This window comes from Hippocampus zosterae, chromosome 10 (assembly GCF_025434085.1).
Source record: "Hippocampus zosterae strain Florida chromosome 10, ASM2543408v3, whole genome shotgun sequence".
In the NCBI taxonomy this organism is placed as follows: Eukaryota; Metazoa; Chordata; class Actinopteri; order Syngnathiformes; family Syngnathidae; genus Hippocampus; species Hippocampus zosterae.
The window spans coordinates 4,217,876-4,243,231 of record NC_067460.1 but is presented as its reverse complement, the minus strand read 5'-3'; the positions used below and the strand labels follow the sequence as shown (position 1 = coordinate 4,243,231).

The 25,356-nt window shown below is 45.5% G+C and overlaps 2 protein-coding genes and 1 long non-coding RNA gene across 13 annotated transcripts in view; 1 reads left to right on the top strand and 2 right to left on the bottom strand.

The window, feature by feature from the left end:
* Positions 1–7,816, bottom strand: part of LOC127609099 (unconventional myosin-XVIIIa-like) — a 172,876-nt gene extending 165,060 nt beyond the window's left edge. For 4 of the 10 annotated variants that reach the window (XM_052078768.1, XM_052078770.1, XM_052078767.1 and 1 more), the window contains exon 1: positions 7,244–7,389. In XM_052078768.1, coding sequence (XP_051934728.1) covers positions 7,244–7,261 — 18 coding nt within the window. In that variant the 5' untranslated portion in view covers positions 7,262–7,389. Of the gene's footprint in view, positions 1–7,243 lie in introns of all 10 variants that reach the window. The other 6 variants (XM_052078780.1, XM_052078781.1, XM_052078783.1 and 3 more) reach the window with 3 other exon arrangements.
* Positions 1–7,975, top strand: part of LOC127609303 (uncharacterized) — a 204,042-nt gene extending 196,067 nt beyond the window's left edge. Inside the window, exons 2-3 of the long non-coding RNA XR_007964523.1 lie at positions 7,598–7,792; positions 7,825–7,975. This is a non-coding gene — a long non-coding RNA (uncharacterized LOC127609303). The remainder of the gene's footprint in view (positions 1–7,597; positions 7,793–7,824) is intronic.
* wsb1 (WD repeat and SOCS box containing 1) lies at positions 3,531–24,496 on the bottom strand. Of its 2 annotated transcripts, none has more exons than XM_052078997.1 (9): positions 24,084–24,496; positions 22,144–22,312; positions 21,321–21,604; positions 20,989–21,120; positions 16,296–16,396; positions 14,014–14,186; positions 10,801–10,914; positions 5,536–5,643; positions 3,531–5,417 (listed from the first exon to the last, which is right to left on the bottom strand). In XM_052078997.1, exons 1-9 carry the CDS (start codon positions 24,121–24,123, stop codon positions 5,255–5,257), a joined length of 1,284 nt encoding a protein of 427 aa, XP_051934957.1. In that variant the 5' UTR covers positions 24,124–24,496; the 3' UTR covers positions 3,531–5,254. The 2 variants fall into 2 exon arrangements, 1 of the variants encoding a protein (XP_051934957.1); XR_007964478.1 differs by lacking the exon at positions 3,531–5,417 and adding an exon at positions 10,255–10,419.
* Between the last annotated feature and the right edge of the window lie 860 nt (positions 24,497–25,356).

Below are 25,356 nucleotides of genomic sequence, written 5' to 3'. Positions count from 1 at the left end.
GAGTGCGAATGGTTGTTCGTTTCTGTGTGCCCTGCGATTGGCTGGCAACCGATTCAGGGTGTCCCCCGCCTACTGCCCGAAGACAGCTGGGATAGGCTCCAGCACCCCCCGCGACCCTAGTGAGGATCAAGCGGCTCGGAACATGAATGAATGAATGAATGTTTCAGTGAGACTGACAGGATGTTAAGGGTTCAGTGTGGATTAACACAAAAAAATATCACATTAATAACACTTACACAGACACGCAAATGTTTTGGGTTGTGTTTTTATTTTTCCCTCGACACACCTCACGATCAATTTGGAACCAGTCCGTGAGCTACCGGTTCGTCGCAATCGACATATCGGGCACCCCTGTGCTACTGTGCTACATATTCTCATTCTTGAGATAAAGGTGTGCTTTATGGAGAAGATTTATCAGACTAAATACAAACAGATGAAATTGAAATAATCATCTTAAAGGAGCCTTTTGTTGGAGACACAACACAGGTGGTGTATTGGGGTGCCAAATGACCATTGCAGAATATGCTAATCAAACAACACACAGCCATCACTTACAGGAACAAAATGTAGTCATTCTTTTCAGATAAAATTGAATAAGGTGAAGTTGGGAACGATAATTTACAGTTCAACTCAGAAAAAGAAGGAGTGAGTGACACCTGTCGCCAGAAAGAGGTAATCACAGAGGCCAATGCATAACCATACCGCAAACTTTGTCCATTTCCAGTCTGAAACACAAACCTATCACTGGTTTTCATATGATATCATATCACACTGGGCCGGTTTGTCTCTATCTGCTGCTTTGATACTGCATACGGATTGGTGCTGTCTAATGGAGCTCGGAAAGTCTCAAGCTAATACCACCTGGACGAAGACAAGAGCCAAAGAGGATGGATGAAACAATGCAAGAATTCCAAAGACTGAGTGAGGTTATGTATGATATATCACATTGAAAAACAGAATGTCAAATTCTGTGTGTTTTTCTTGACCCCAACTCTCCCCACACTTGAAAAACGGCCTGATGAATTGTTGAATGCAAAGGGGCAGGGCAACATAAGTCTTCTTATTCTTTGGCTATTTATTGTCTTGAAGATGGGAGTAGGAGTTGGAGTAGAATGATTTGGAGTCAAACAAGTTGGAATAGGTCGATAACATTCAAATTAAACAGAAAAGGATATTCATCAAATAAAGTTCAAGTTCAGTTTTTTTTCAAAGTCCAATAAAAGACCAAATATCGCCAATCCAAATGTACTTGATTCACAAGTTTTATAAAACAAATGTTGTTAGTACACAAACTACACAAACCAATCCAATTATTCCAGCATCCCAAACAATTTAATGATTTACTTGACTATTTCAATTAATATCATATTCAAGTGTTCAGGTCACACAAAGTTTCAATGAAGTATTTTTAAACATTGCATTGCACTTCCAAAATCAACTCAAAAATCTTGAGGAACATATCATCCAAAGTCAAAGTTGTTTTTCCTGTCAGTTGCGTCTTCTGATTCATCAAGAGTTATGCTAATGCTTTGGTTCCAGGAGGAGTTGAGAGGGGCTATCTGAGCTACTCACAAAAATGTCATTCCCAGTGAATGTACAAATGAATATGCTCCCTTTATACCAGTGGTTCTTAAGATGGGTTAAATCGAACCCTGGCGAATCGGTCTCAGGGGAAGGAGGGCGAATATGGCAAAAGGAGAACAGCTTCAAAAAAAGAGAGATTTCAATTTCAGAAGGCCCAATGAACGTGGGAGCTATTTCCAGCATTCTGGAGGGGTAAATCAGAGGCTGATAGCCAAACCATTTGTCTGTTTTGTTTCAGTAGAACAGGGGTGCCCATTAGGTAGATCCTGATCTACCGGTAGATCTAAGACAGGTCCCAGGTAGATCCGAGGATTGTCGAGGAGAAAAAACAACAATTTGTGTGTCTTTGACCATGTTTGTAATATATTTTTTGTGTTAATATACACTGCACACTAATCATTAGTCTCATTTTCACAAAAAAACATTTGAAAAATAAAATAAAGCAGATAAATCTTAAATTTACGGCGGCGCGTGATTACATCACCGGAAGTTGTTAACGCTCAGCAGTTTGCAATTGAAGCTTGTGATCAGAGCTGTTGCGATATATCTTTTATCGTCATGATTCTCATTCAGAGTTTGCTTCGTGTACAATTCACCGAGGGCACGAGCAAAGAATAGGAATCTTGGAGGGCCCAGGAAAGCACCTTAAAACGGTATGTGTGAGCTACGATAGTTAACAGGCTGCAAAAGTGCGTGGCATGCCTCCGTTTCAGGCTGTTTCTCATCATGGCGTGCGCGCGTGTGTGCGTTTGCGTGTGTGCGCGTGCCGATAAGGGTAGATCCCGGGATGTTAGTTGATCGAAAAGTAGATCTTCGGTCCAAAAATTTGGACACCCCTGCAGAAGAACGTTCATTCATTCATCTTCCGAGCCGCTTGATCCTCACTAGGGTCGCGCGGGGAGCTGGAGCCTATCCCAGCTGTCTTCGGGCAGTAGGCGGGGGACACCCTGAATCGGTTGCCAGCCAATCGCAGGGCACACAGAAACGAACAACCATTCGCACTCACACTCACACCTCGGGACAATTTAGAGCGTTCAATCCCCCCCCCCCACCCCCCCACCCCACCCTAGTGACGATCAAGCGGTACAGAAGATGAATGAATGAATGAATGTATGATTTTTGTTAATGTAGAGACTACACCCTGGACTGGTTGCCAATCTAAATGTAAAACTAAAAGTTGAGAATTTAGTGTCTTAGTACATCATTTACCTGGTGTATCAATGCTACTTGCTAATTATGTTTCTACCTCATGTAAAGTCTGCCTATTTCCCACATCAATCCATCAAAGAATCCCAGACAAGTCAGTCATGACAGTCATATTGTAGCTCATCAGTATTCACAAAATCAACTTTTCACTCTAGTTTAAAATTGAAGGGTAACATGATTGTAAATATAAATGTTAACTGAAAGGGGAGAACTGACTGGCGTTGCTAATTTTAGAACTTCGGACTTGCTTTGCCAAACACTCATGACAGACTCATTACTTAACTCATTACCCATGTGAACCGGCTGCATGTTAGCAGAGGGATTATTTTACATCACACATATCACTATTTTAAATCCAAAGCATTGCTGTCAATACATTTGTGATTTAAGATTTTTATTTGAAATGAAGTCCTCACAGCTCATTGGCAGTGTTGTACTGTAATGTTAAATATAGACTCACAATCTTGGTATAGGCCATCTAACTTCATCTTCTCCATTGCAGGATGGCCTGACCAACCTGTGGTGGGCCCCCTTCCGCAAAAGGTGTCTTGTGATCCTGTGATGCAGAGGTACACGAGTGTTGTAATATTGTGTCCCAGCTGAGGCAGGTTCCACCCTGCGCTGCTTGCCAATCGTATGACAGTAAAGCAGTCTTACAGAGCAAACATCACACCAAGTAGTACTTTCAAAGTAACTTTTACTATTCGAATCACTGCAATACAAAAACGAGGCCGATAAAATATTGTCAAAAAGCCTTTATTGAAACTACAAAAACACTTCCTTAAAATGGCAACTTACATTCAGTTGATACCTTAAGCAATTCATACCGCATGGAACTTCAGACCTCTTTTCGTTCTTAGTTCAAAAGTACTTCAATGTTGGGTAACGCAACCTTCAGTTGCTGGGAACTTATTGCTCAGAAGAATCTGACAGCTGCTCTGCACCGATTTGCTCACATTGACACAAAAACTCGAACATAGTGCTCACTTTCCCTTCTTTCACGTCCTGTCCTCACATAGACATAACAGCACAAACTCAAAGTGAGTAATTGAGCATCTGAAAGCATTACTGTGGCTTGTGCATATTTCTAATAAAGCAAACTGGGATCTCATGAGACTGCAATCATAAATCCAATAATGTACTTCCATAATTCACACTCGTTTCATATTGGCATAGAACCGTTGCATTTCGTGCTACGGTCCCAAAATTAAACTGTAGAACAGAGACATTTAGTTGTTTATACTTTCACGTTTCTCGAGGGAAAAAAACAAAATGAAGATTAAGTTGATAGGTTTACCAATACTGTATGTACATCTCATACCACAGTTTCTTGGGTATGAAGCTTTTACACAAGTTTGCAGCTAAGCTTAAGAGGTGTTTTGTTTTCATTAGAGGTCATTAAACACTGGGAGGGCAGAAAAACATGCAGGTTTGTTTTAGCAGAAGAAAGTCACTCTTAAGGATGAATGTGCTACAATTAGTTGAGCATATCAGTTTGGTGAAATTGTCATTTAGACAAAAGGCGGCAAGCGATTAATTGCACTGAGAAAAAGAACCGCAACTGGGTAAAATGTACACCCACATTTTGTTGTTGGTAAAGCAGTTGTAGAGAAAAGGTGGGGACTGGACACGGAGTACAATTAAGACTTTAAAGAAAACTGTAAATACTGAAATTCGAATATTTCCGGGGACTTTAACAAAAAAAAAAAACCCTGCTATTAGCATTCCAGCCAAAGTAGCACATCAGAGGAATAATTGCAGAACCGGGACTGTTCTGCCCGTCTCTTCACAATGACTCACGACATGGCATGGAATTCTGCTTTCTGAATTATTGCCTGAAATCAGCAACTACTTTCGACACAAAGGGATGCAGACAGTCAGTCGTGGGTGTTAAACATTACACTTTTGTCGTGGGAAAAGGCCAGAGGAAAACAAAATAGTTCAGATGCCATTGTGAAAGAGGTTTAAGTTCACCATATGTTCCAACTTGTTCTCACTTATGTGCAAACAGCAAAGACATTTAAACGACGCATCACGGCAAAGCCCCTTGCCCTTGTACTAAGTGCAAAAGCCATTTCAAGGCAGAGGAAAAGATGAAGACAGTTCAAGTGAGCCTGAGAAAGAAAGAGGAGCGGAAAACTTGATAGCTGAGTTTAAAAGCCGATGATTGACACAGGAGAAAAAAGCACAACAAAGAAGTTGACCTCACAGGCGTTGAAGGCGCACTGGCTCCAACACACCATTCATTGTACAATAAGCCATTACAAAAATAAATATATACAAAATAACATCCTAATCTGGGACTATGTGCTGGGAATTTGAGATGACGTTATTAAAATGGAATTATGATCTTCTCAACATTCACAAATCTTACAAACTTCTCTGAAAATAAATACAGAGACGACGTGTTTTGTTGTCAGCTTTCTGGCGTGCCGTGCGCACACTAACGGATGCTCGAGGACAATCAGATGACTTTGTAGGACAGGTAGTCACGGAGCGGCATGGGAATGGCCAGCGACTCCACCTGCTGCGTGGTCATCACTCGCCTGAGAGCCATTCTGCACATGTGCTGCAGGCTGGCAGTGCTACGAGGACACTCCCAAAAGTGCACGCCGCCGTCACAGGTTCTACAAATCACATGGAATCGTTTGACAGTTGCAACCAAAAAGAAGATATTAAATGAAGACATCAACATTGTAACATGTCAAAAGCAGGCACAACTGCTCCCAAACGTCAACAACTTACCCAGCAGCAAGGACACTTCCTTCAGGAGAGAAGGCACAGCAAAGGCCATTAGCGAGAGAGGCGATGGCCTGGGGAGCTCTTTCTTCAATACTCCAGAAACGGACCAGTCTGAGTAAAGAGAGGGACGAAACCACTGTCAGGTTATCTAAACCATATCTGATGTTGTTCCAACACATGCACAGGGGAGGCCCTATTTTCGCGCTGAGTGCGAGTTGAGCTCAAAGTGCAGTTTCAATGTGCGCACTGGAGTTTTGTTTTTTCCGAGACTTTGCACACACTGAATTGGGCATAATGGGGGGTGAAGGAAAGGGGTTGTGCCATTGGGCATGGAAATAATCTTTTCCCGGCTAGTCCTCGCAACATCCTTCCTTTTTGCATCAAAATCAGGGCGTCCCAAGCGCGGTACACCGAAGTGTGCCGTGTTTGCAGAAACAGAACCGAAGTGTGCCGTGTTTGCGGAAACAGAAATGGAACTCGCTGGAGTCTGTGTATGAAATTGGCAGGTAAACTGCAAGCTTTTCCCTTGCGGATGATGTAGTCCGCCGTGCATGTGACATGGCAGAAACAGACCTGCACCTACAATCACGTGTCAGTGTGTGACCCCTAAAAACTAATAAAAAATATGACTTTGGAATTACATTTTTTTCCCTCAAAAATAAAAACACCGGTTGAAATGCATTGGGTGGAAAACTCTTAAAAATTCAATCAGAGTTTTCCACAAATATCCGGGGAAATGTGGGTGCGCTTGAAAAACAAAAATACATAAAGAAATGTAAACTACTGGAGGAAAAAATGCAACTATGCAATTCTGTGGGTGTCACACCAAGTGCGGGTTTCACTGTACAGATTGATATAATGCTAGTTTGTTAAACAATACATGGCAAGTACACACAAACACAAAAACGGACCATCAGTAACTTCAACGATCAATCTTCGTCTCGTATCGACAATTACTTTTTACCACCAGAATATTTTCTTAACGTTTCTTGATAATGGGAGCTTATTCTTTTCATCATTAAGGAAATTAGTCTCTGCCATCATGCACTTTAGTTGCCTTTTATGTTCTTCTGCAATTTTGTTATTGAGCTCACCAGTCCTCCCTTCTTTTTAGAAATGAAGTACCGGGTCGAGCTGTCTAAAAACACTGCACAGTCACATGGCAAGCTTAGTTGCCACGTTTGTTGTTATATATTTATGGCCTAGAAGTGTTTGACTCACACTCACACATTTCCTCTAACTATGGCTTTACTGCTTCTACAGTGAAGGTTAATGATAGACCATGCCCGTGTCTGACTCCTGCCGTAGTAACGGAACGCCTCATAAAATGTGGACTCTCTCTTGATTATTTCCTTCACTTGCATAGATTTCATCGCGACTCAACTCAACTGTATTTATAGAGCACTTTCAAACAGCGACCTCTATAATCAAATAAAATACATGTAATACTTAAGATCAAATCCAGACTATAAGTAACAAGGGTATGGACTGCACATTGTTGGTCGATCCATAATATCCATAATTGTACTTTCTAGATCTCTTGCAAACGGAAACGCATCTTGTCCGGTGTCCTGCTACAGGACAAAAAGTGTGGCGTTGTTCCATGGATCATTTTTGGGAATTCCCTAATGCTTCCCATTCATCCATCCATTTTCTACCGCTTATCCAAGGTCAGGTGACGGGGCAACAGGTTTAGCAAGGAAGCCCAGACTTCCCTCTCCCCAGCCATTTGTTCCAGCTCTTCCCGGGGTATCTTGAGATGTTCCCAGGCCAGCTGGGAGACAGTCTCTCCAGCGTGTCTTGGGTCGTCCCCGGAGCTTCCTGGCGGGGTGGGGAAGGCCCGGAACACCTCACCAGGGAGGCGTCCATGAGACATCCTAATCAGATGTCTGAGCCATCTCATCTGGCCCCCCTCGACGTGGAGGAGAAGCGGCCCGTCCCGGATGGCCGAGCTTCTCACCTTATCTCTAAGGGAGAGCCCGGACACCCCGAGGAGAAAAGTCATTTTGGCCGTTTGTATCCGGATTTTGTTCTTTCGGTCACGACCCATAACCCGTGACCATAGGTGAGGGTTGGGACGTAGATCAACCAATAATTGAGAGCTGACGCAGCACCGATCCGCCTGTCGGTCTCACGCTTCGCTCCAAAACAAAAGTTCAATGCTTGGTCAGCCTGCAGTAAGCTTGATAAACAGCCTCGTGGTGACAGCGATGTGACTCATCCGAACAAAGCCACATACTGTAGCTACTCTGTGCACTTCGTCAAGAGGAATGACTCCAGATTTTAATAAAGGGTAAGAGGAATGACTCCAGATTTTAATAAAGGGTAAATAGTGGAGCTTTTCTGCAATGCATTGCTGATTACATGCACATGGGAAGCCTATTAGTCGAGGAAAGAGTGCAGACAAAAGCGTTATTGATTAGACGGACAGTTAGAATCCTACAGTTCTCGGTTTGTTTACGCTTGTTGTGCCGTGCTGCGTCATACTTGAACTGCAGGGTTGTTTTTCTAAGGAGACGCTGAAAATGCTGAGTATAGTCCAGCTGTTCTCAGACCTTTGACACCAAGTACTACCTAAAACAACACTGAGTCCTCCGAGTACCACCAAAATTATCAACATTAAAATACAGCAATAGGTCACAGTGTTCAAGAAAATAGTACTACTGAAAGTCACTGTGACATTCTGCATAGTTTCAACATTGCACCTCAAGATAGAAAAGGTGTACGAAAAATGTAAAAACAACTAAACCCTACTTGGGCAGTGATTCTTTAAGTACCGCTAGAAGTGCGTTTACGTATCACTAGTGGTACTTAGGGATGTGAATCTCAGCACTGAGGACGATTCGATACACATCTCGATGCACTACCAGCGATGCGATACTTAAACGATACATGGAATTTTCTGGCGACACGATGCGATACGTTTCACCGTCTTCACGATGTGATACGACGCGATACACATTTAGTTCAAATCAATGTGATCCGATACGATACAGTGCAATTTGTTGTGATATTGTGCAATTAAACATGATGCAAATACGCAAAGAAAAAAAGTTTTAAAAAAGATGGAATTCAGTATGGTATTGCAAAAAGTAGACCACTTTATTCCTTATAAACAGTAGAACGTGTAAAACAACTTATTTAAGCCCTTTCACAATTGGGTTTTGTGCAAAGAAAATGTAAACAATTTGGCACTTGAGACTCACAGCTATTGCTGTATTGTAAACACAAACAGACTACTCACTGAGTGTCTTATATGAAATATCCATCTCCATAGGACAGAAAAAAAATACAATTGAAACAATGTGGCAGTCACAGCCTCAAAACTGCTGTGTGTATTGTAGCGTACACAGACCACTCTCACTGAGTGTCAAAATGAAATGTCCAAAAGAGTCATCAATATATAGTTTTTCCTTGCGTGGTCACAATGAGCTGCAAGGGGACCCCCAAAATAAGAGGCGATTTTTTTCTGATCCTCACCTGGTTTGCCAAGAGTTTCTCCGGTGTCCAACGAGGAACTGGACGGGGAGGGGGCGGGAAACTTGTCGGTGATGTGGTCCCATCGTTTTAAGTGGTCTGCATATTTGTGGGGCTGCCGTTGTATGGCTTCGTCGTGCGACATTCTTTGCAAATTACGGAGCTTTTATCAATCTTTCCATCTTTCTTTTCAAAGCCGTAGTATTTCCAAACATAAGATTTGAATGTTGCGGAAGCATTAAATACAGTAGTTTCCTCGCTGCTGCTTGCGCGAACTTCCATAGTGTTTCGCTAGTTGTGTACTGGACTGTATGTGACGCGCGGCTACCGTCCGTATTCAACACACAACGCAAAACAATGATGGTGCATTCAATGCGCCTAGGAATTGGCCGATAGGTGAAATTTAACATGAATAAAACGGCGTTTGAATCGGATTTTACCGATACCCACCAATGCATCATGGTGAATCTCGATTTCACCCGTGAATCGCGTCGTACCCAGTGAATGAGCCGATGCACTCGCATCGCGCACATCGATGTATCGATTAATATCGATTATTTTCCACACCCTTAGTGGTACTGGTACCACACAGAAGCACTGATTTAGGACACATATTTATCTGAATCATATTTACGCTGAGATGAGCTACGATCCTTGAACAAACATTACATAGCACAATGTTCAACCAAGTCATTTTTGACTACAACTTGGCTTTTATTCACCCCACGTATGAAACGTTCTGAAACTCTGGCCAAGAAAGTAAAGCTGCTCATAAAACATTAACCGAGACATGGAATATTTTCGCTCCAATAAGCAAAGAGGACACTGAAAGCAGGGTTATGTACACAACAAGTGTTCTATGAGTCCCCAATGGCTACCAGGGGCGAGAATACATACAAACAAACGTCATTAGTGAACCCAGGTGACCCAGGCCATTTATAAAGACCGCCGCGAAGATAGTCCCTGAGAACACAAGGATTCTGAGTTCGCGACTCATAGAACCATAGATCTGTAAATGTCATTCTATGACATCCCTCCAGACCGCCTGGGGAAGTGCCTAAAGAACGAAATGCTGATTTCAAATCCCAGATCCAAACCTCACTGAGGCCTCCAAAGAGCCAAAAACCACACAACGGGCAGAAGCAGAGTGGCAACATCCACACTATAAAATCCAGAGAGAATGCTAGGCGACGACCAGGAAGCAACAGCACTCGCGACACAGCAGTCCAAGATGTTGCAACACACCTGGTAGGATGAAGCACTCCCAATGGCAAGGGGCATCCCCAATGCCAAGGGGCAGTCTGGCGCAGGAAAAGATTGACGAATGGTATCCACAATCCAACAAGACATGCACTGTTTGGAAAGGGCAGCTAAGCTCCCTTGGAAGTCCCCCCCAGAAGAAACAAAAAGCTGGGCAAACGCACAGAAGGTCGCAGTAGTGACAGTATAAAAACACAGAGTCCAAGAGCTCTGAAATGACAGATGGAGGAACAAACGGTGCGTGCCAGATCAATTAGGTCATCAGTCACATCACTCTTAGGGCAAAGGCACCGCACAGCCCACTGAAGAGGCTCTTCCAGTTACATGTTTAAGAACACCACAGCGGGCTCAACACAAGGCTTTCGATCCAAGAAGCGTCGTGCATAGCTGACAAAGCCCAGCCACCCAAAGTGAGCCAGGAGACAGACCTAGTATGACCCCAGCATAGAAACCAGAGACTCCGAAGGTCACTTGCAGTGGCCACGGCTGTTCTTTCAAGAGTCAATGAGGTAAAGGAGACAAATCTTTTACCTGTCATCAGTAATGCTGGCGATGTGGCGGCCGTCGGGGCAGAAGCTCACAGAGCGCACCCAGCGGTCATTTGACCCTCCAGCAAAAATGGGTGACGGCGGAGGAAAGCGGTGGCTGGAAAAAACATCCATTTGGTTTGATGAACAGAATAAAACAAATAGTTCAAAGTCTAGCGCTATTTCATAAATATTGATACATTTGTTGTAGTTTCTAATTATCCAACTGTATATGAATGAGGGTACCAACAACTTTGTCCATGTGTGCACATTTTTTTTCTTGCCACATACAAATCTTCTGGCAACCTGCCTCGCTCTTAAACAACTTTTGAAAAAACTGGAAAATGCTATTTCCCTAATGTTTCCATGATTCTGAAGTCTGTACAGCCCCTTTGGTGCTGTAACATTTTTTTTTATTTTGCCGAAAGAGGTACGTTTTGCCAAACAAGGGGGCAAAAACCATCCATCCATCCATCCATCCATCATCTACCGCTTATCCGGGGCCGGGTCGCGGGGGCAACAGCTTTAGCAGGGAAGCCCAGACTTCCCTTTCCCTAGCTACTTCTTCCAGCTCTCCCCGGGGGATCCCGAGTCGTTCCCAGGCAAGCTGGGTGACATGGTCTCTCCAGCGTGTCCTGGGTCTTCCTCGGGGTCTCCTTCCGGTGGGACATGACCGGAACACCTCACCGGGGAGGCGCTCAGGAGGCATCCGAATCAGATGCCCAAGCCACCTCATCTGGCTCCTCTCGATGTGGAGGAGAAGCGGCTTGACTCTGAGCCCCTCCCGGATGACTGAGCTTCTCACCTTATCTCTAAGGGAGAGCCCGGACACCCTGCGGAGAAAACTCATTTCAGCCGCTTGTATCCGGGATCTCGTTCTTTCGGTCACGACCCATAGCTCGTGACCATAGGTGAGGGTTGGGATGTAGATCGACCGGTAAATTGAGAGCTTCAGCCTTTGGCTCAGCTCCTTCTTCACCACGACAGACCGATCACATCAGACGCTGCACCGATCCGCCTGTCCATCTCCCGCTCCCTCCTACCCCCACTCGTGAACAAGACCCCAAGATACTTGAACTCCTCCACTTGGGGTAAGATCTCCTCCCCAACCCTGAGGGGGCACTCCACCCTTTTCCGACTGAGGACCATGGTTTCAGATTTTGAGGTGCTGATTTTCATCCCAACCGCTTCACACTCGGCTGCGAAACGCTCTAGTGAGAGTTGGAGAGCCCCGTTTGAAGGAGCCAACAGCACCACATCATCTGCAAAAAGCAGGGATGCAATACTGAGGCCCCCAAAACGGACCCCCTCAACGCTTCGGCTGCGCCTAGAAATTCTGTCCATAAAGGTTATGAACAGAATCGGCGACAAAGGGCAGCTTCCATGGCCTCACCGAACTCTTCCCACGCTCGGGTTTTTGCCTCGGCGACCACCGAAGCCGCGGTCCGCTTGGCCAGTCGATACCCGTCAGCTGCCTCTGGGGTCCCACAGGCCATAAAGGCTCGATAGGACTCCTTCAGCTTGACGGCATCCCTTACTGCTGGTGTCCACCAGCGAGTACGGGGGTTGCCGCCACGACAGGCACCAACCACATTACGGCCACAACTCAGATTGGCCGCCTCAACAATAGAGGCAAGGAACATGGTCCACTCGGGCTCAATGTCCCCCGCCTCCCCCGGAACATGGGAAAAGCTCTGTCGGAGGTGGGAGTTGAAACTCCTTCTGACAGGGGATTCCGCCAAACGCTCCCAACAAACCCTCACTATACGTTTGGGTCTGCCAGGACGGACCGGCATCTTCCCCCACCATCGGAGCCCACTCACCACCAGGTGGTGATCAGTTGACAGCTCCGCCCCTCTCTTCACCCGAGTGTCCAGAACATGCGGCCGCAAATCCGATGATACAACTACGAAGTCGATCATCGAACTGCGGCCTAGGGTTTCCTGGTGCCAAGTGCACATATGGACACCCTTATGTTTGAACAAGGTGTTCGTTATGGACAATCCATGAAGTCCAATAACAAAACACCACTCGGGTTCTGATCGGGGGGGCCGTTCCTTCCAATCACGCCCCTCCAGGTCTCACTGTCATTGCCGACGTGAGCATTGAAGTCCCCCAGCAGAACGAGGGAGTCCCCAGCAGGAGTACTCTCCAGCACACCCTCCAAGGACTCCAAAAAGGGTGGGTATGCTGAGCTGCTGTTTGGTGCATATGCACAAACAACAGTCAGGACCCGTGCACCCACCCGAAGGCGGAGGGAGGCAACCCTCTCGTCTACCGGTGTGAACCCCAATGTACAGGCACTGAGCCGGGGGAAATGAGTATGCCCACACCTGCTCTGCGCCTCTCACCGTGAGCAACTCCAGAGATGAAGAGAGTCCAACCCCTCTCGAGAGAACTGGTACCAGAACCCAGGCTGTGAGTGGAGGCAAGTCCGACTATATCCAGTCGGAAATTCTCTGCCTCACACACCAGCTCGGGCTCCTTCCCTGCCAGAGAGGTGACATTCCATGTCCCAAGAGCTAGCTTCTGCAGCCGAGGATCGGACCGCCAGGGTCCCCGCCTTTGGCTGCCGTCCAGCTCACATTGCACCCGACCCCTTTGGCCCCTCTCATGGGTGGTGAGCCCATGGGAAGGGGGACCCACGTTGCCTCTTCGGGCTGTGCCCGGCCGGGCCCCATGGGTGTAGGCCCGGCCACCAGGCGCTTGCCAACGAGCCCCACCTCCAGGCCTGGCTCCAGAGGGGGGCCCCGGTGACCCGCGTCCGGGCAGGGGAAACCTAGATCCATTTATTGTCATCATCGGGGTCTTTGAGCCGTGCTTTGTCTGGCCCCTCACCTAGAACCTGTTTGCCATGGGTGACCCTGCCAGGGGCATAAAGCCCCAGACAACTTAGCTTCTAGTATCATTGGGACACACAAACCCCTCCACCACACACAAACCCCTCCACCACAAAAACGTTTTTTAAATTATTTATCTTGGTCTCATCATTTCACACCACCAAATTTAAAAAAAAAGACATTTCAACAGGTGTGTGTTGACTTTTTATCTCCACTCTACATGTTTATTCACTCACTTATTGGGTCATAACTTTCGAAATTTCTAGTTTGGTTACAGCATGCTCACAAACATACGCACATGCGCTTGCACACAAACACACACAGAGTTACGGGTGAAAAGTAAACTATTGAAGAATTGGGAATGAAGAAGGTCTTACCCCAGCTCGAGAAGGATCATGGCCTTGTGGGGATCCCAGACAATGACCCGCGTGTCATAGGAGGCAGTGGCCAACAGCGCCCCATCTGGTGAAAACTCACAAGACACCACATCATTGTGGTGGCCCTCCAACTTCCGGATTAACGTGTATTTATCCATGTTCCACAAGAACACCTGCAAAGTGAAGAAAGGTTTGTTAAAATCCATGGAATGATGCGAATTGTTTAGTTGTACTATCAAAGGTCTACCACTACTGTCTGCACAAAAAGTGCTTAACAATTACATTAAAGACAATTAGGTGATGCTCTGTGTCAATGGACATATTACTGGGAAAAAAAATTCAAAGCAAACAAAAGTGCACATGCTACACAAAAAGCAAGGCTACGTCTCAAAATCTGACAATTCTATGAAGTATTCAATCACATTTTGGCTGACTACAACATAATTAACATTTGAAACATATTCTCAGCTGTATCAAACTACAAAATCCTTTAACTACATACACTGCTTACATCATTAGTCAATAAGATGGATATGATTACATAATTACTCATATACTGTTAACAATAAAATAGAAAATAAAACAAGTAGTAACTTAAGGTAACATAATGTTACTCCACTGGTTTCCCCTTTCAGTTTTAGTTCTCTCTGTTTACAATAGGCTCGCACCTCCGGCGGAAGCCTACGAAGAGAGACAGATACTGCAAGAGAAAAGAATATTTTATGGCCAAAGGGTTGACACCTCTGGCAAAGTATACATAAGCACCCACACAGCCATGCACACACTCGCATATAAAAAAAGATTTTAAAAAATGTAACGCTATGACCTGCATTAATCAGTATAAGTGGGCTTCGGTGAAACGCCTGATGATAACATTTTGAATATGCAATTTCAGCCCTCAGCTTGTTTGCATCGTTTGCGTGAAAGAGTGGCTTGTGAACTGCTAGTACTGTCAATGCTTGGGACAGGTTCCTTGCAGGAATAAATCCCAAATTAATTTTACAGGATTTAACTCATGAATGATCAGTAATTTAAGTTAAGGAAGGCAATTGTTGGGTTTAACGGATTTCTATGAGAGTCTCAAGAGGCAGTCAAGCTAAAATTGTATGTAAATGGTTTTTGTGTGGAGGAAGACTCATTTCTTTTACATGACTATCAATATTTTGTCTATTCATCTACAAGAAGTCACGGTAGCATCTGCAACAACCCTGGCGGGAACTAACAGAGAGGGCAGGCTACATACATGACATGGAAGTCCACTGGAAAAACATAAGAGCCAAATGACAAAGCAGAATCTAATATGTGTAGATAGATGGTGAACGAACTATTCTGAGTTAAGGGAATGGGAAATTTTTTGGAAAAAGGCAGTGGTGTAAAGGGGTGGGGAGAGGGGGAATAATTCATGACCAGTTTAATGATAGTTTTTAGATGAAATTAATAAAAAAAATAAATAGGAACTGCAACAGCAGAGGTAGACAGACACGGAGCAGCACCTACGTACAGAATGACCTTGCGGGTCAGGTGCCAAGTTGCCCCTGGCAGGCCTTTGGGCAATGTGCATCCGCGGTTTACACCGGCTGCTCAAAATGTCAGCGCGGCGCTCCCCTCAAAACCAATCACACACTGAGCTCTGCCACCACCTGTGACAGGGAGAGCAAGACACACACACTGTAGGGGGACACATAGCCTGTCAAAGCTACTACCAACTACATGTCAAATACCGTTTGATCACTTTCATGAAAAATTCAAAATATCTGTTTATGGTGTCCACTAGGAGTCTATAAACTATGACATGTTTTAAGGATGGAAAGTTAGGACGTTATATATATAGAGAACAGATTTTGTCTGCAAGGCAAATCAGTCACAAATGACATAATTTCCTTTAAAAACTAAAATGCTTGTTGGTTTGTTTAAAATCACATACATTTAATAAATCTAACTAGTTGAGTGTTTCTTTGGGGGGGGGGGTTTACTTCAGTGAACACTTAATTAGAAGTACGTAGATGTGTGGTCAAACAGTTAGTTGTGAGTTTTGCAAAATTCAGTACACCAAAGGCCTTTTCCCCACTGTAGACAAAACCAAACAAAATCTAAATGCAGGTCACTTTCACTGAGGACACAGAGCAAACTCGCTTTTCGTGTGAGTGTAGGTGAGCAATACTGCGATGCATTGAATTTCATTCCATTTCTAGGTTCATTGAGCATGGCTAGTCACAAGCAATAGCACAACAATGAGCTAGCAAATCAATTCAAGGTGAATTAGGAGGAACATGTTTACATACTGCTTTGCCTGTGCCGACAGAGCACAGGATGGACGAGTCAGGGGAAAAGGCGCTGCAGTAGACCCAATTCTGGTGACCCCGCAAAACTTTCACCATGTTACCTAAAAAAACAAGTCACATTATCAACAAAACCCCATTTACACTCAAGACTCACTTGTTTATGTGAACACTGTGATTTCAAGCGAGCTGCAATCTCTCTACAACAATCTCTCTAAGCACCACAGATCGTGCGTTGGAGGGATACAGACTTAGTCTCTCACTTTCAATTGTGGCACTTGAAATAGGTATTCTGTGCCAGCTTTAGTTCCTGGTAGGTGAACGTTCACAGAAGCGATTGTTTATGCACAATCAGTGAAATAGTACAAAAAGAGCACCGAAGAAGACGGCAGTTAACCAGAACAACCATTCGTATCACCATCTTGGCTAGAATTAAGGCCAATTACTATTATACACAACTGCGACTCAATGAATTAGAAAGAGTTGTGCGTGCCATCAACCAATGGGACACATGCAAACCTAACTTTGTTTTTTTTAACTTATACCCATTTCAAGGTAATATCAGCAACAAAAAAACTAAATCCGTCAATTTAGCTTCAATGTATTTCTCGAACATAGAAGTGTGGAATATGTGCAGAACTTAAGAAAACAGAATATTGAGTCGTCTAATCGAGCTAAGCAGGGGTGTAAAAAAAATAAAGTCTCAACAGTTTGACGAACACTGGAGTTGTTTCCATCCATCATCTACCGGGGCCGGGTCGCGGGGGCAACAGCTTTAGCAGGGAAGCCCAGACTTCCCTCTCCCTAGCTACTTCTTCCAGCTCACCCCGGGGATCCCGAGTCGTTCCCAGGCAAGCTGGGTGACATAGTCTCTCCAGCGTGTCCTGGGTCTTCCTCTGGGTCTCCTCCCGGTGGGACATGACCGGAACACCTCACCGGGGAGGCGCTCAGGAGGCATCCGAATCAGATGCCCAAGCCACCTCATCTGGCTCCTCTCGATGTGGAGGAGAAGCGGCTCGACTCTGAGCCCCTCCCGGATGACTGAGCTTCTCACCTTATCTCTAAGGGAGAGCCCGGACACCCTGCGGAGAAAACTCATTTCAGCCGCTTGTATCCGGGATCTCGTTCTTTCGGTCACAACCCATTGCTCGTGACCATAGGTGAGAGTTAGGACGTAGATCGACCGGTAAATTGAGAGCTTCACCCTTTGGCTCAGCTCCTTCTTCACCACGACAGACCGATACAACGTCCGCATCACAGCAGACGCTGCACCGATCCGCCTGTCCATCTCCCGCTCCCTCCTACCCCCACTCGTGAACAAGACCCCAAGATACTTGAACTCCTCCACTTGGGGTAAGATCTCCTCCCCGACCCGGAGGGGGCACTCCACCCTTTTCCGACTGAGGACCATGGTTTCAGATCTGGAGGTGCTGATTTTCATCCCAACCGCTTCACACTCGGCTGCGAAACGCTCCAGTGAGAGTTGGAGAGCCCCGTTTGAAGGAGCCAACAGCACCACATCATCTGCAAAAAGCAGGGATGCAATACTGAGGCCCCCAAAACGGACCCCCTCAACGCTTCGGCTGCGCCTAGAAATTCTGTTCATAAAGGTTATGAACAGAATCGGCGACAAAGGGCAGCCTTGGGGGAGTCCTACCCCCACTGGAAACGATTCCGACTTACTGCCGGCAATGCGAACCAAACTCTGACATCGGTGGTATAGTGACCGAACAGCCCGTATCAGGGGGTTCGGTACCCCATACCCACGAAGCACACCCCACAGAACTCCCCGAGGGACATGGTCAAACGCGTTCTCCAAGTCCACAAAACACATGTAGACTGGTTGGGCGAATTCCCACATACCCTCAAGGACCCTGCTAAGGGTGTAGAGCTGGTCCACTGTTCCACGGCCGGGACGAAAACCACACTGCTCCTCCTCAATCTGAGGCTCGACTTCCTGACGGGCCCTCCTCTCCAGCACCCCTGAATAGACCTTACCAGGGAGGCTGAGGAGTGTGATCCCTCTGTAGTTTGCACACACCCTCCGGTCCCCCTTTTTAAAAAGAGGGACTACCTCCCCGGTCTGCCAATCCAGAGGCACTCTCCCTGTTGACCACGCGATATTGCAGAGGCGTGTCAACCAGGACAGCCCCACAACATCCAGAGCCTTGAGGAACTCCGGGCAGATCTCATCCACCCCTGGGGCCTTGCCACCGAGGAGCTTTTTAACCACATCGGTGACTTCAACCACAGAGATAGGAGAGCCCACCTCAGAGTCCCCAGGCTCTGCTTCCTCCAAGGAAGGCGTGTTGGTGGAGTTGAGGAGGTCTTCGAAGTACTCTGCCCACCGGTTCACAACGTCCCGAGTCGAAGTCAGCAGCGCCTCATCCCCACTGTACACAGTGTTAGTGGTGCACTGCTTCCCCCTCCTGAGCCGTCGGATGGTGGACCAGAATTTCCTCGAAGCCGTCCGGAAGTCGGCTTCCATGGCCTCACCGAACTCTTCCCACGCTCGGGTTTTTGCCTCGGCGACCACCGAAGCCGCGGTCCGCTTGGCCAGTCGATACCCGTCAGCTGCCTCTGGGGTCCCACAGGCCATAAAGGCTTGATAGGACTCCTTCAGCTTGACGGCATCCCTTACTGCTGGTGTACACCAGCGAGTACGGGGATTGCCGCCCCGACAGGCACCAACCACCTTACGGCCACAACTCAGATTGGCCGCCTCAACAATAGAGGCACGGAACATGGTCCACTCGGGCTCAATGTCCCCCGCCTCCCCCGGAACATGGGAAAAGCTCTGTCGGAGGTGGGAGTTGAAACTCCTTCTGACAGGGGATTCCGCCAGACGCTCCCAACAAACCCTCACTATACGTTTGGGTCTGCCAGGACGGACCGGCATCTTCCCCCACCATCGGAGCCTACTCACCACCAGGTGGTGATCAGTTGACAGCGCCGCCCCTCTCTTCACCCGAGTGTCCAGAACATGCGGCCGCAAATCCGATGATACAACTACAAAGTCGATCATCGAACTGCGGCCGAGGGTGTCCTGGTGCCAAGTGCACATATGGACACCCTTATGCTTGAACAAGGTGTTCGTTATGGACAATCCGTGACGAGCACAGAAGTCCAATAACAAAACACCACTCGGGTTCTGATCGGGGGGGGGGGGGGCGTTCCTCCCAATCACGCCCCTCCAGGTCTCACTGTCATTGCCGACGTGAGCATTGAAGTCCCCCAGCAGAACGGAGTCCCCAGCAGGAGTACTCTCCAGCACACCCTCCAAGGACTCCAAAAAGGGTGGGTATGCTGAGCTGCTGTTTGGTGCATATGCACAAACAACAGTCAGGACCCGTCCACCCACCCGAAGGCGGAGGGAGGCAACCTTCTCGTCTACCGGTGTGAACCCCAATGTACAGGCACTGAGCCGGGGGGCAATGAGTATGCCCACACCTGCTCTGCGCCTCTCACCGTGAGTAACTCCAGAGTGGAACAGAGTCCAACCCCTCTCGAGAGAACTGGTACCAGAACCCAGGCTGTGTGTGGAGGCAAGTCCGACTATATCCAGTCGGAAATTGGAGTTGTTTTTGTTTTCTCATTAAGCGATAAGTACAGTAAAGTAATTATCGTGACAGGTCTACAACCTGCACAAAAATTAAGAGCCACATATGAAAATTCAAGACTTTTTCAAAACTTCCATTCATCCATTCATTTTCAGATCCGCTTATCCTCACAGGGTTTGCGGGGCCTGCTGGAACCTATCCCAGCTGTCTTTGGGCAGTAGGTGGGGGGACACCCTCAACTGGTTGCCAGCCAATCGCAGGGAGACAAACAACCATCTACGCTCACATTCACAACTTGGGACAATTTAGAGCAGGAGTGTCAACCCCATTTTTGTCACAGGCCACGTTTTAGTAAACGTTTCCCTTAGAGGGCCGTTATGACTGAAACAACATAAAGAAGAAAACCTTTATTAGTCTCGCAATTCCAGATTCACAGCAGCAAAGTTATGAAAGGAAGAAGTAGAACAACAAAAAAATAGGAGCTGCTGGAAAGGCAGCCACTCTCGCGGCGCCATTTTGAAGTCAAAAATAACACAAGACAACACATAGGACATAGTGAAGCATAACGTTATTTTCAACTTGTGTTTAAGTTATTATAATGAGGGGTTTGGCAACAAGAAAATGCTCTCTGTTATTTATTACGTATGAGAATATGAATTTTGGTGCAGATTTTTTTTTTTTTACAGATTTCCAGGCATCCTGTAATTTCACACGTTTGATTTGGTTTCGCGGGTCACATAAAATGATTTGGCGGGCCAGATCTGGCCCCCGGGCCTTGACTTTGACACCTGTGATTTAGAGTGTTCCATTAACCTGCCACGCATATTTGTGGAATGTGGGAGGAAACCGGAGTACCCGGAGAAAACCCACTCAGGCACAGGGAGAACATGCAAACTCCACACTGGAAGGCCCGACCCGGAACCACACCCATAACCTGCACTGTGAGGCTGACGTGCTAACCAGTCGATCACCGGTCTGCCATAAAACTTTCCAAAAACAAATTCAATGCTTTTAAGACTTTTTAAGACTACACAGGAACCCTGCTAAAAAGGTGTCAGAAAAACAAATCATATTTTTGGGTCTGTGTCAATCAATTGCAAGAAAGGACATAGCTGAAATATCAGATCAAAACACACCATCATCTTTGAGGTCCCACACACGGAGGGTCTTATCTCTGGATGCTGAAACCAACATGAGGCTTCCATCAGGAGCAAAGGTCAAGTCTCGCACTACATCAGAATGATCCATGAGATTCAGCAACAGTTTACCTGCAAAATGCCATCAAACCAAAGAATTAATGGAAATCTCGACTGGCACATGGACAGCCGCTCGTAGGATGCATGTGTATCAAAGATCTCAGCCAAGGGAGAAAGACAACAATTATTAATTTGCTCTGGCTTCAGCCTTTACAAATTACACGCAAAGGGAATTTCTGCAGTGCAAAATGTTGATTTTCAGGTATGCTCACCAGTGTAAACATCCCAGATTTTGATGCGACCATTGTTGAGGCCAGTTGCCAGTAGCAATTGGTCCTGGCCAAATTTAAACCGGTGCCATTCGATGTTAACACAACGGCTCTGCTTCTCAGGCACAGATGAGCCAAAAGCCAAACCCCAGACGATGTCGCCGCAGTCAATGGTGTGCTCTCTGGGATCGCCGGCTGTCTGTATATATTGGCCTCCATCACTGTTCTGACGGGAAGAGCGTCGGGGACTTAACGCATTAGTGCCTTCTCCATCCTGGCCCACTGAACTGAAAAAGAAACAATTGCATAACATGAACTATTCAATGAGACAAAAGGCACACACTACAGTTAAGATAACCATTTATTATACTTAGTACTCTGACATGCTTAATTAAATGTAGAGACACATGTAGTGTCTTATGACTATTAATCCTTTCGCCATACAAATCTTGAAGGAGCATACTGCTTTGTCAGAATTTTCCCCAACATTGAAAATGGCAAACGTATACAAAGTGCTGATGGCGGCATCACACTTTGGTATGCTTATCTAAAGCAGAAACTGAGGCTTTTGGTCACCGTGCCTTATGAACAGATCCAAGTTGTACGATCAATTAGATAGAGTGATACATTCTAGAAACCTATTTTAGGAATACGGTATCACAAATCACTTTGACATGCATTGGATCTGGGCAATGAACCACTTTGAATTACAACATTATTATGTAAAATCTCAAAGTTGAGAAACCCAGATTTTTTTTCCTATTGAAAAAAATGACAAAAAATACTACAAAATTATCATCCAAGAAATATTTATGATGATACTTACAAATTGGTCAGACATTTTGACCACGGAATGAGCCTGACAATGCGATGCCCCTGAGACCAAGCGAAGTAAGAACCATTGGGTGCAAACGCTACAGTCCAAGCTTCATGCCCAGCCTTCTGGTCAAAGGGAGCAACAGGCACCAGGAGTTCACCAATGAACTTCGCCTTACCTGTAAAAAAAAGGGGGTGAGTTGCTTTCTTGAACATTTGTTTTCTCTGCTCAAAGGTCAGGAATTCCTATCATCAAGATGCCGGCTTTCTGTACGGTAAACGTGCAAACGTGTTAAACATTAAATGACAACAATGTCAAATGAAAGTTCATCTCGTGAGATGGATGTGCAAAACATGGACAAATAGTTTGTGGTGCTTCTAGTGAAATTAATAAATGGGGAGTGTAGGGTCAATGGTTACCAAATCTCTGGAAAAAAGGACAACTAAACCGGTTCTGCAATGAAAACAAGTTTTATGTTATCTGTAACTATCTCTGTGACACCGTCATCAGTGCCTCACCCTTAAATATTTACTGTAAACTATAAGCAGAGTCAACTTTGATATGCAATGTTGAAACAGTGTAAACTGTTGGCTTTAGTCAGCCAATAAACACCAATGCTTTTGATATTGGACACACAAACAATTTGTGGGGAAAAATACCCAAAACTGCCCCATCATACCTTGCTAAAAATATTACAACACGTGTGCCGCTTTCCGACTGTCCAAATAAGCCAACATTCTCCCGGGTTGAAGTAGATTCAAGAATTTGCTAACTTCAAGTAAATAGTCATGTTTATTCCACATTTCATGTTGATTCCAATTGTTACGCCCCACCCGCTCCAAAAAAGTTTAATTTGATTAATGAGATAATAAATGTACAACAACGTGTAAATTATAACCAACTGTTCAGTGTATGTGTCATATGGTAATACATTGAGCCAGTGTGAATGAGAGACATTGTATTTATTTATTTGTATTTCAGCCAATTTTGCCATGAATTACGAGATAACTACAAGTACAAATTCTGCACGTTTTACGAATGTGCCGGCACGAAGCTAAATTGTTAAAACGGTCGCCCCAGAGGTACTGTACTACTTTTTTTCTTCGCGTCAGGGATTCAAATTACTGCCCTGGAGCTTTTTCTCTCTCTTTATTTTACTGTGTTCGCAATATCCTGCAGTCTGTCTGGAGTTGTGAACAAGCAGTTCAGTTTGACGTGTGAATTGAATCACTGAACAGTGATGCAACTTAAGAATTTTTCTGTGGTTTGTGAAGCGCAAAAATGATTCTCAGAATGATTAGGGCCCCACAAAAATATGAGCTATTGGACAAGAAGGGGGTTAATAATAAAAAGAGGAAAACAATCATTTAAAATTTTGATTAGATTAGCAGTAGTAGCACTAGTAGTAGTAATAGTATAGTTTTCAACTAACCACCCTGTTCAGAGTTATACTACGTTTCAGTTTGAATGTACATCATTGTTTTCTGAGTCAAATAGTGTAACGCCTACCATGAAACAAGCACGAGCGAGGCGAGCATGTGACTCCCGACGCTGGTGTGGGGGAGGGACACGTCCGAAGCAAAGTTTGTCCGTTGTACCTTAATAATTTCATTCGGTTTAATGATTAAAAAGAAAAACTAAAAATCACACCATTGCCGTTCTGATCAAAATAATTTAACCCATACATCTTATGGACACACACTCCCGACACGAAGGAGGTAGGACCTACAGCGCGGAGACTCAAAATTCAAATTCATTAAACAACTAAATCATTAATTTCAACGCAGCTTTCTATATATACCTTTTAAATCAATTACACCACAACCGGTCTTTTATTCTAAATTGTTTCGATTTTCTACAACAGATGAGTCGTAGGGAAGGCCTTTACTCGTCGGTTCCTGCCCGAGCCCACAGAGAAGAAAAGGGTACACGTTGACAGTTGTACTTACCTATATCATTTTCGTTTATAGAGTCTGGGAAGCTTGCCATCTAAATGAGGGCAGAGACCAAGAAGAAAAGCCAAGCACCGACGGTAAAAACAAGATTAATTAAAGTGGGAAATCGATGCCTGCGGATGTAGACGACTTCTCCCCCCCTTCAGCTTCTGCTATCGTCAGATCCCTCCGCGCCTTAAAACCTGGGTAGAAAATGCAGTCGTCGTAAAACCCTTGATTACTTCGTCTCTCTACTTAACTACTCTTTTAAATGCGATAATACAACTGGTACAACCGTGTCTAATAAAACTCATTGAAGCTTTGCCGTTGAAATCACAGTGTGAATTATAATGGCTTCCAACCGTAGGCTGCAATGTATCAAGCTATTTTCATCCGGCGAGGGGTGGGGGCAGTTTAAGAGTGGGCGGTATTTCGTCCACGTCATCACAGTTTCCATACCAATACTAGCAACACCCTCTTCTGGTGTTTTTGCATTGTAAAATCCCTAATATCTAGTACAGTACAGTACTGGAAAGCTTTTTTTGGGTGGGGGGGAGTGCACGTCTAGCAGAGTGATTCCCAACCTTTATGGATTGTTATCTTCCCGATTTACGATTAGGAAAGGTTCACAAGAACGCCGCTTTGAACAATAAGGTCTGAGTTGAAGTCAGGAAAAGAAGGACGCAGAGTGGACCGACCGACCGACCTCGTTGTGACGTCACTCGACAATGGCGACCGAGGGTCACGGCCTGTCGAAGCCTATCCCAGCCGTCTTCGGGAAATAGGCAGGTTACATTCTGACCTGGTTGCCAATTAATCTCAAAGCACACATAGAAAAATAACCATTCTTGCACACAATCGTAATTGGGACAATTTAGAGCGTTCAATCAACCTATGGTGCATGTTTTGGGAATGTGGGAGGAAACCCACGCAGGCACGGGGACAACATGGAAACTCCACACATGAAAGCCGAGTCCGGAACCGAACCCTGGACCTCTGTGCTGCATGGCAAGGGAGACAACTAGTCCACCCCCGTGCCGCCCATATATGGCATTGATAGGCAGTTCAAACAAGCAGATGACAATCTTCTTGCGGAGGGCGAGAGGAAAGGGGGACACAAGCAGCTGCTGCTGACGCGACAGCACACGCAAGAAACCCACTTCCGTGTTTGCACTCAAGTATGTACGGACCGTCCACATATATTGTGTTTTAGGACATTAAGTGACCATATCTATAATTCCAAACTTACCAATAGATAAAATAGAAGTACTTTTGTAGAAATGCACAG

What these genes read in the sequence shown, in the direction of transcription:
- wsb1 (XM_052078997.1), bottom strand. Translation starts at nt 24,123, where the DNA reads ATGGCAAGCTTCCCAGACTCTATAAACGAAAATGATATAG. An exon ending in TATAAACGAAAATGATATAG is followed by an intron (nt 22,313 to 24,083) that starts GTAAGTACAACT and finishes TTTTTTTTACAG; the next exon opens with GTAAGGCGAAGTTCATTGGT. An exon ending in CTGTCGGCACAGGCAAAGCA is followed by an intron (nt 14,187 to 16,295) that starts GTATGTAAACAT and finishes TTCACTTTGCAG; the next exon opens with GTGTTCTTGTGGAACATGGA.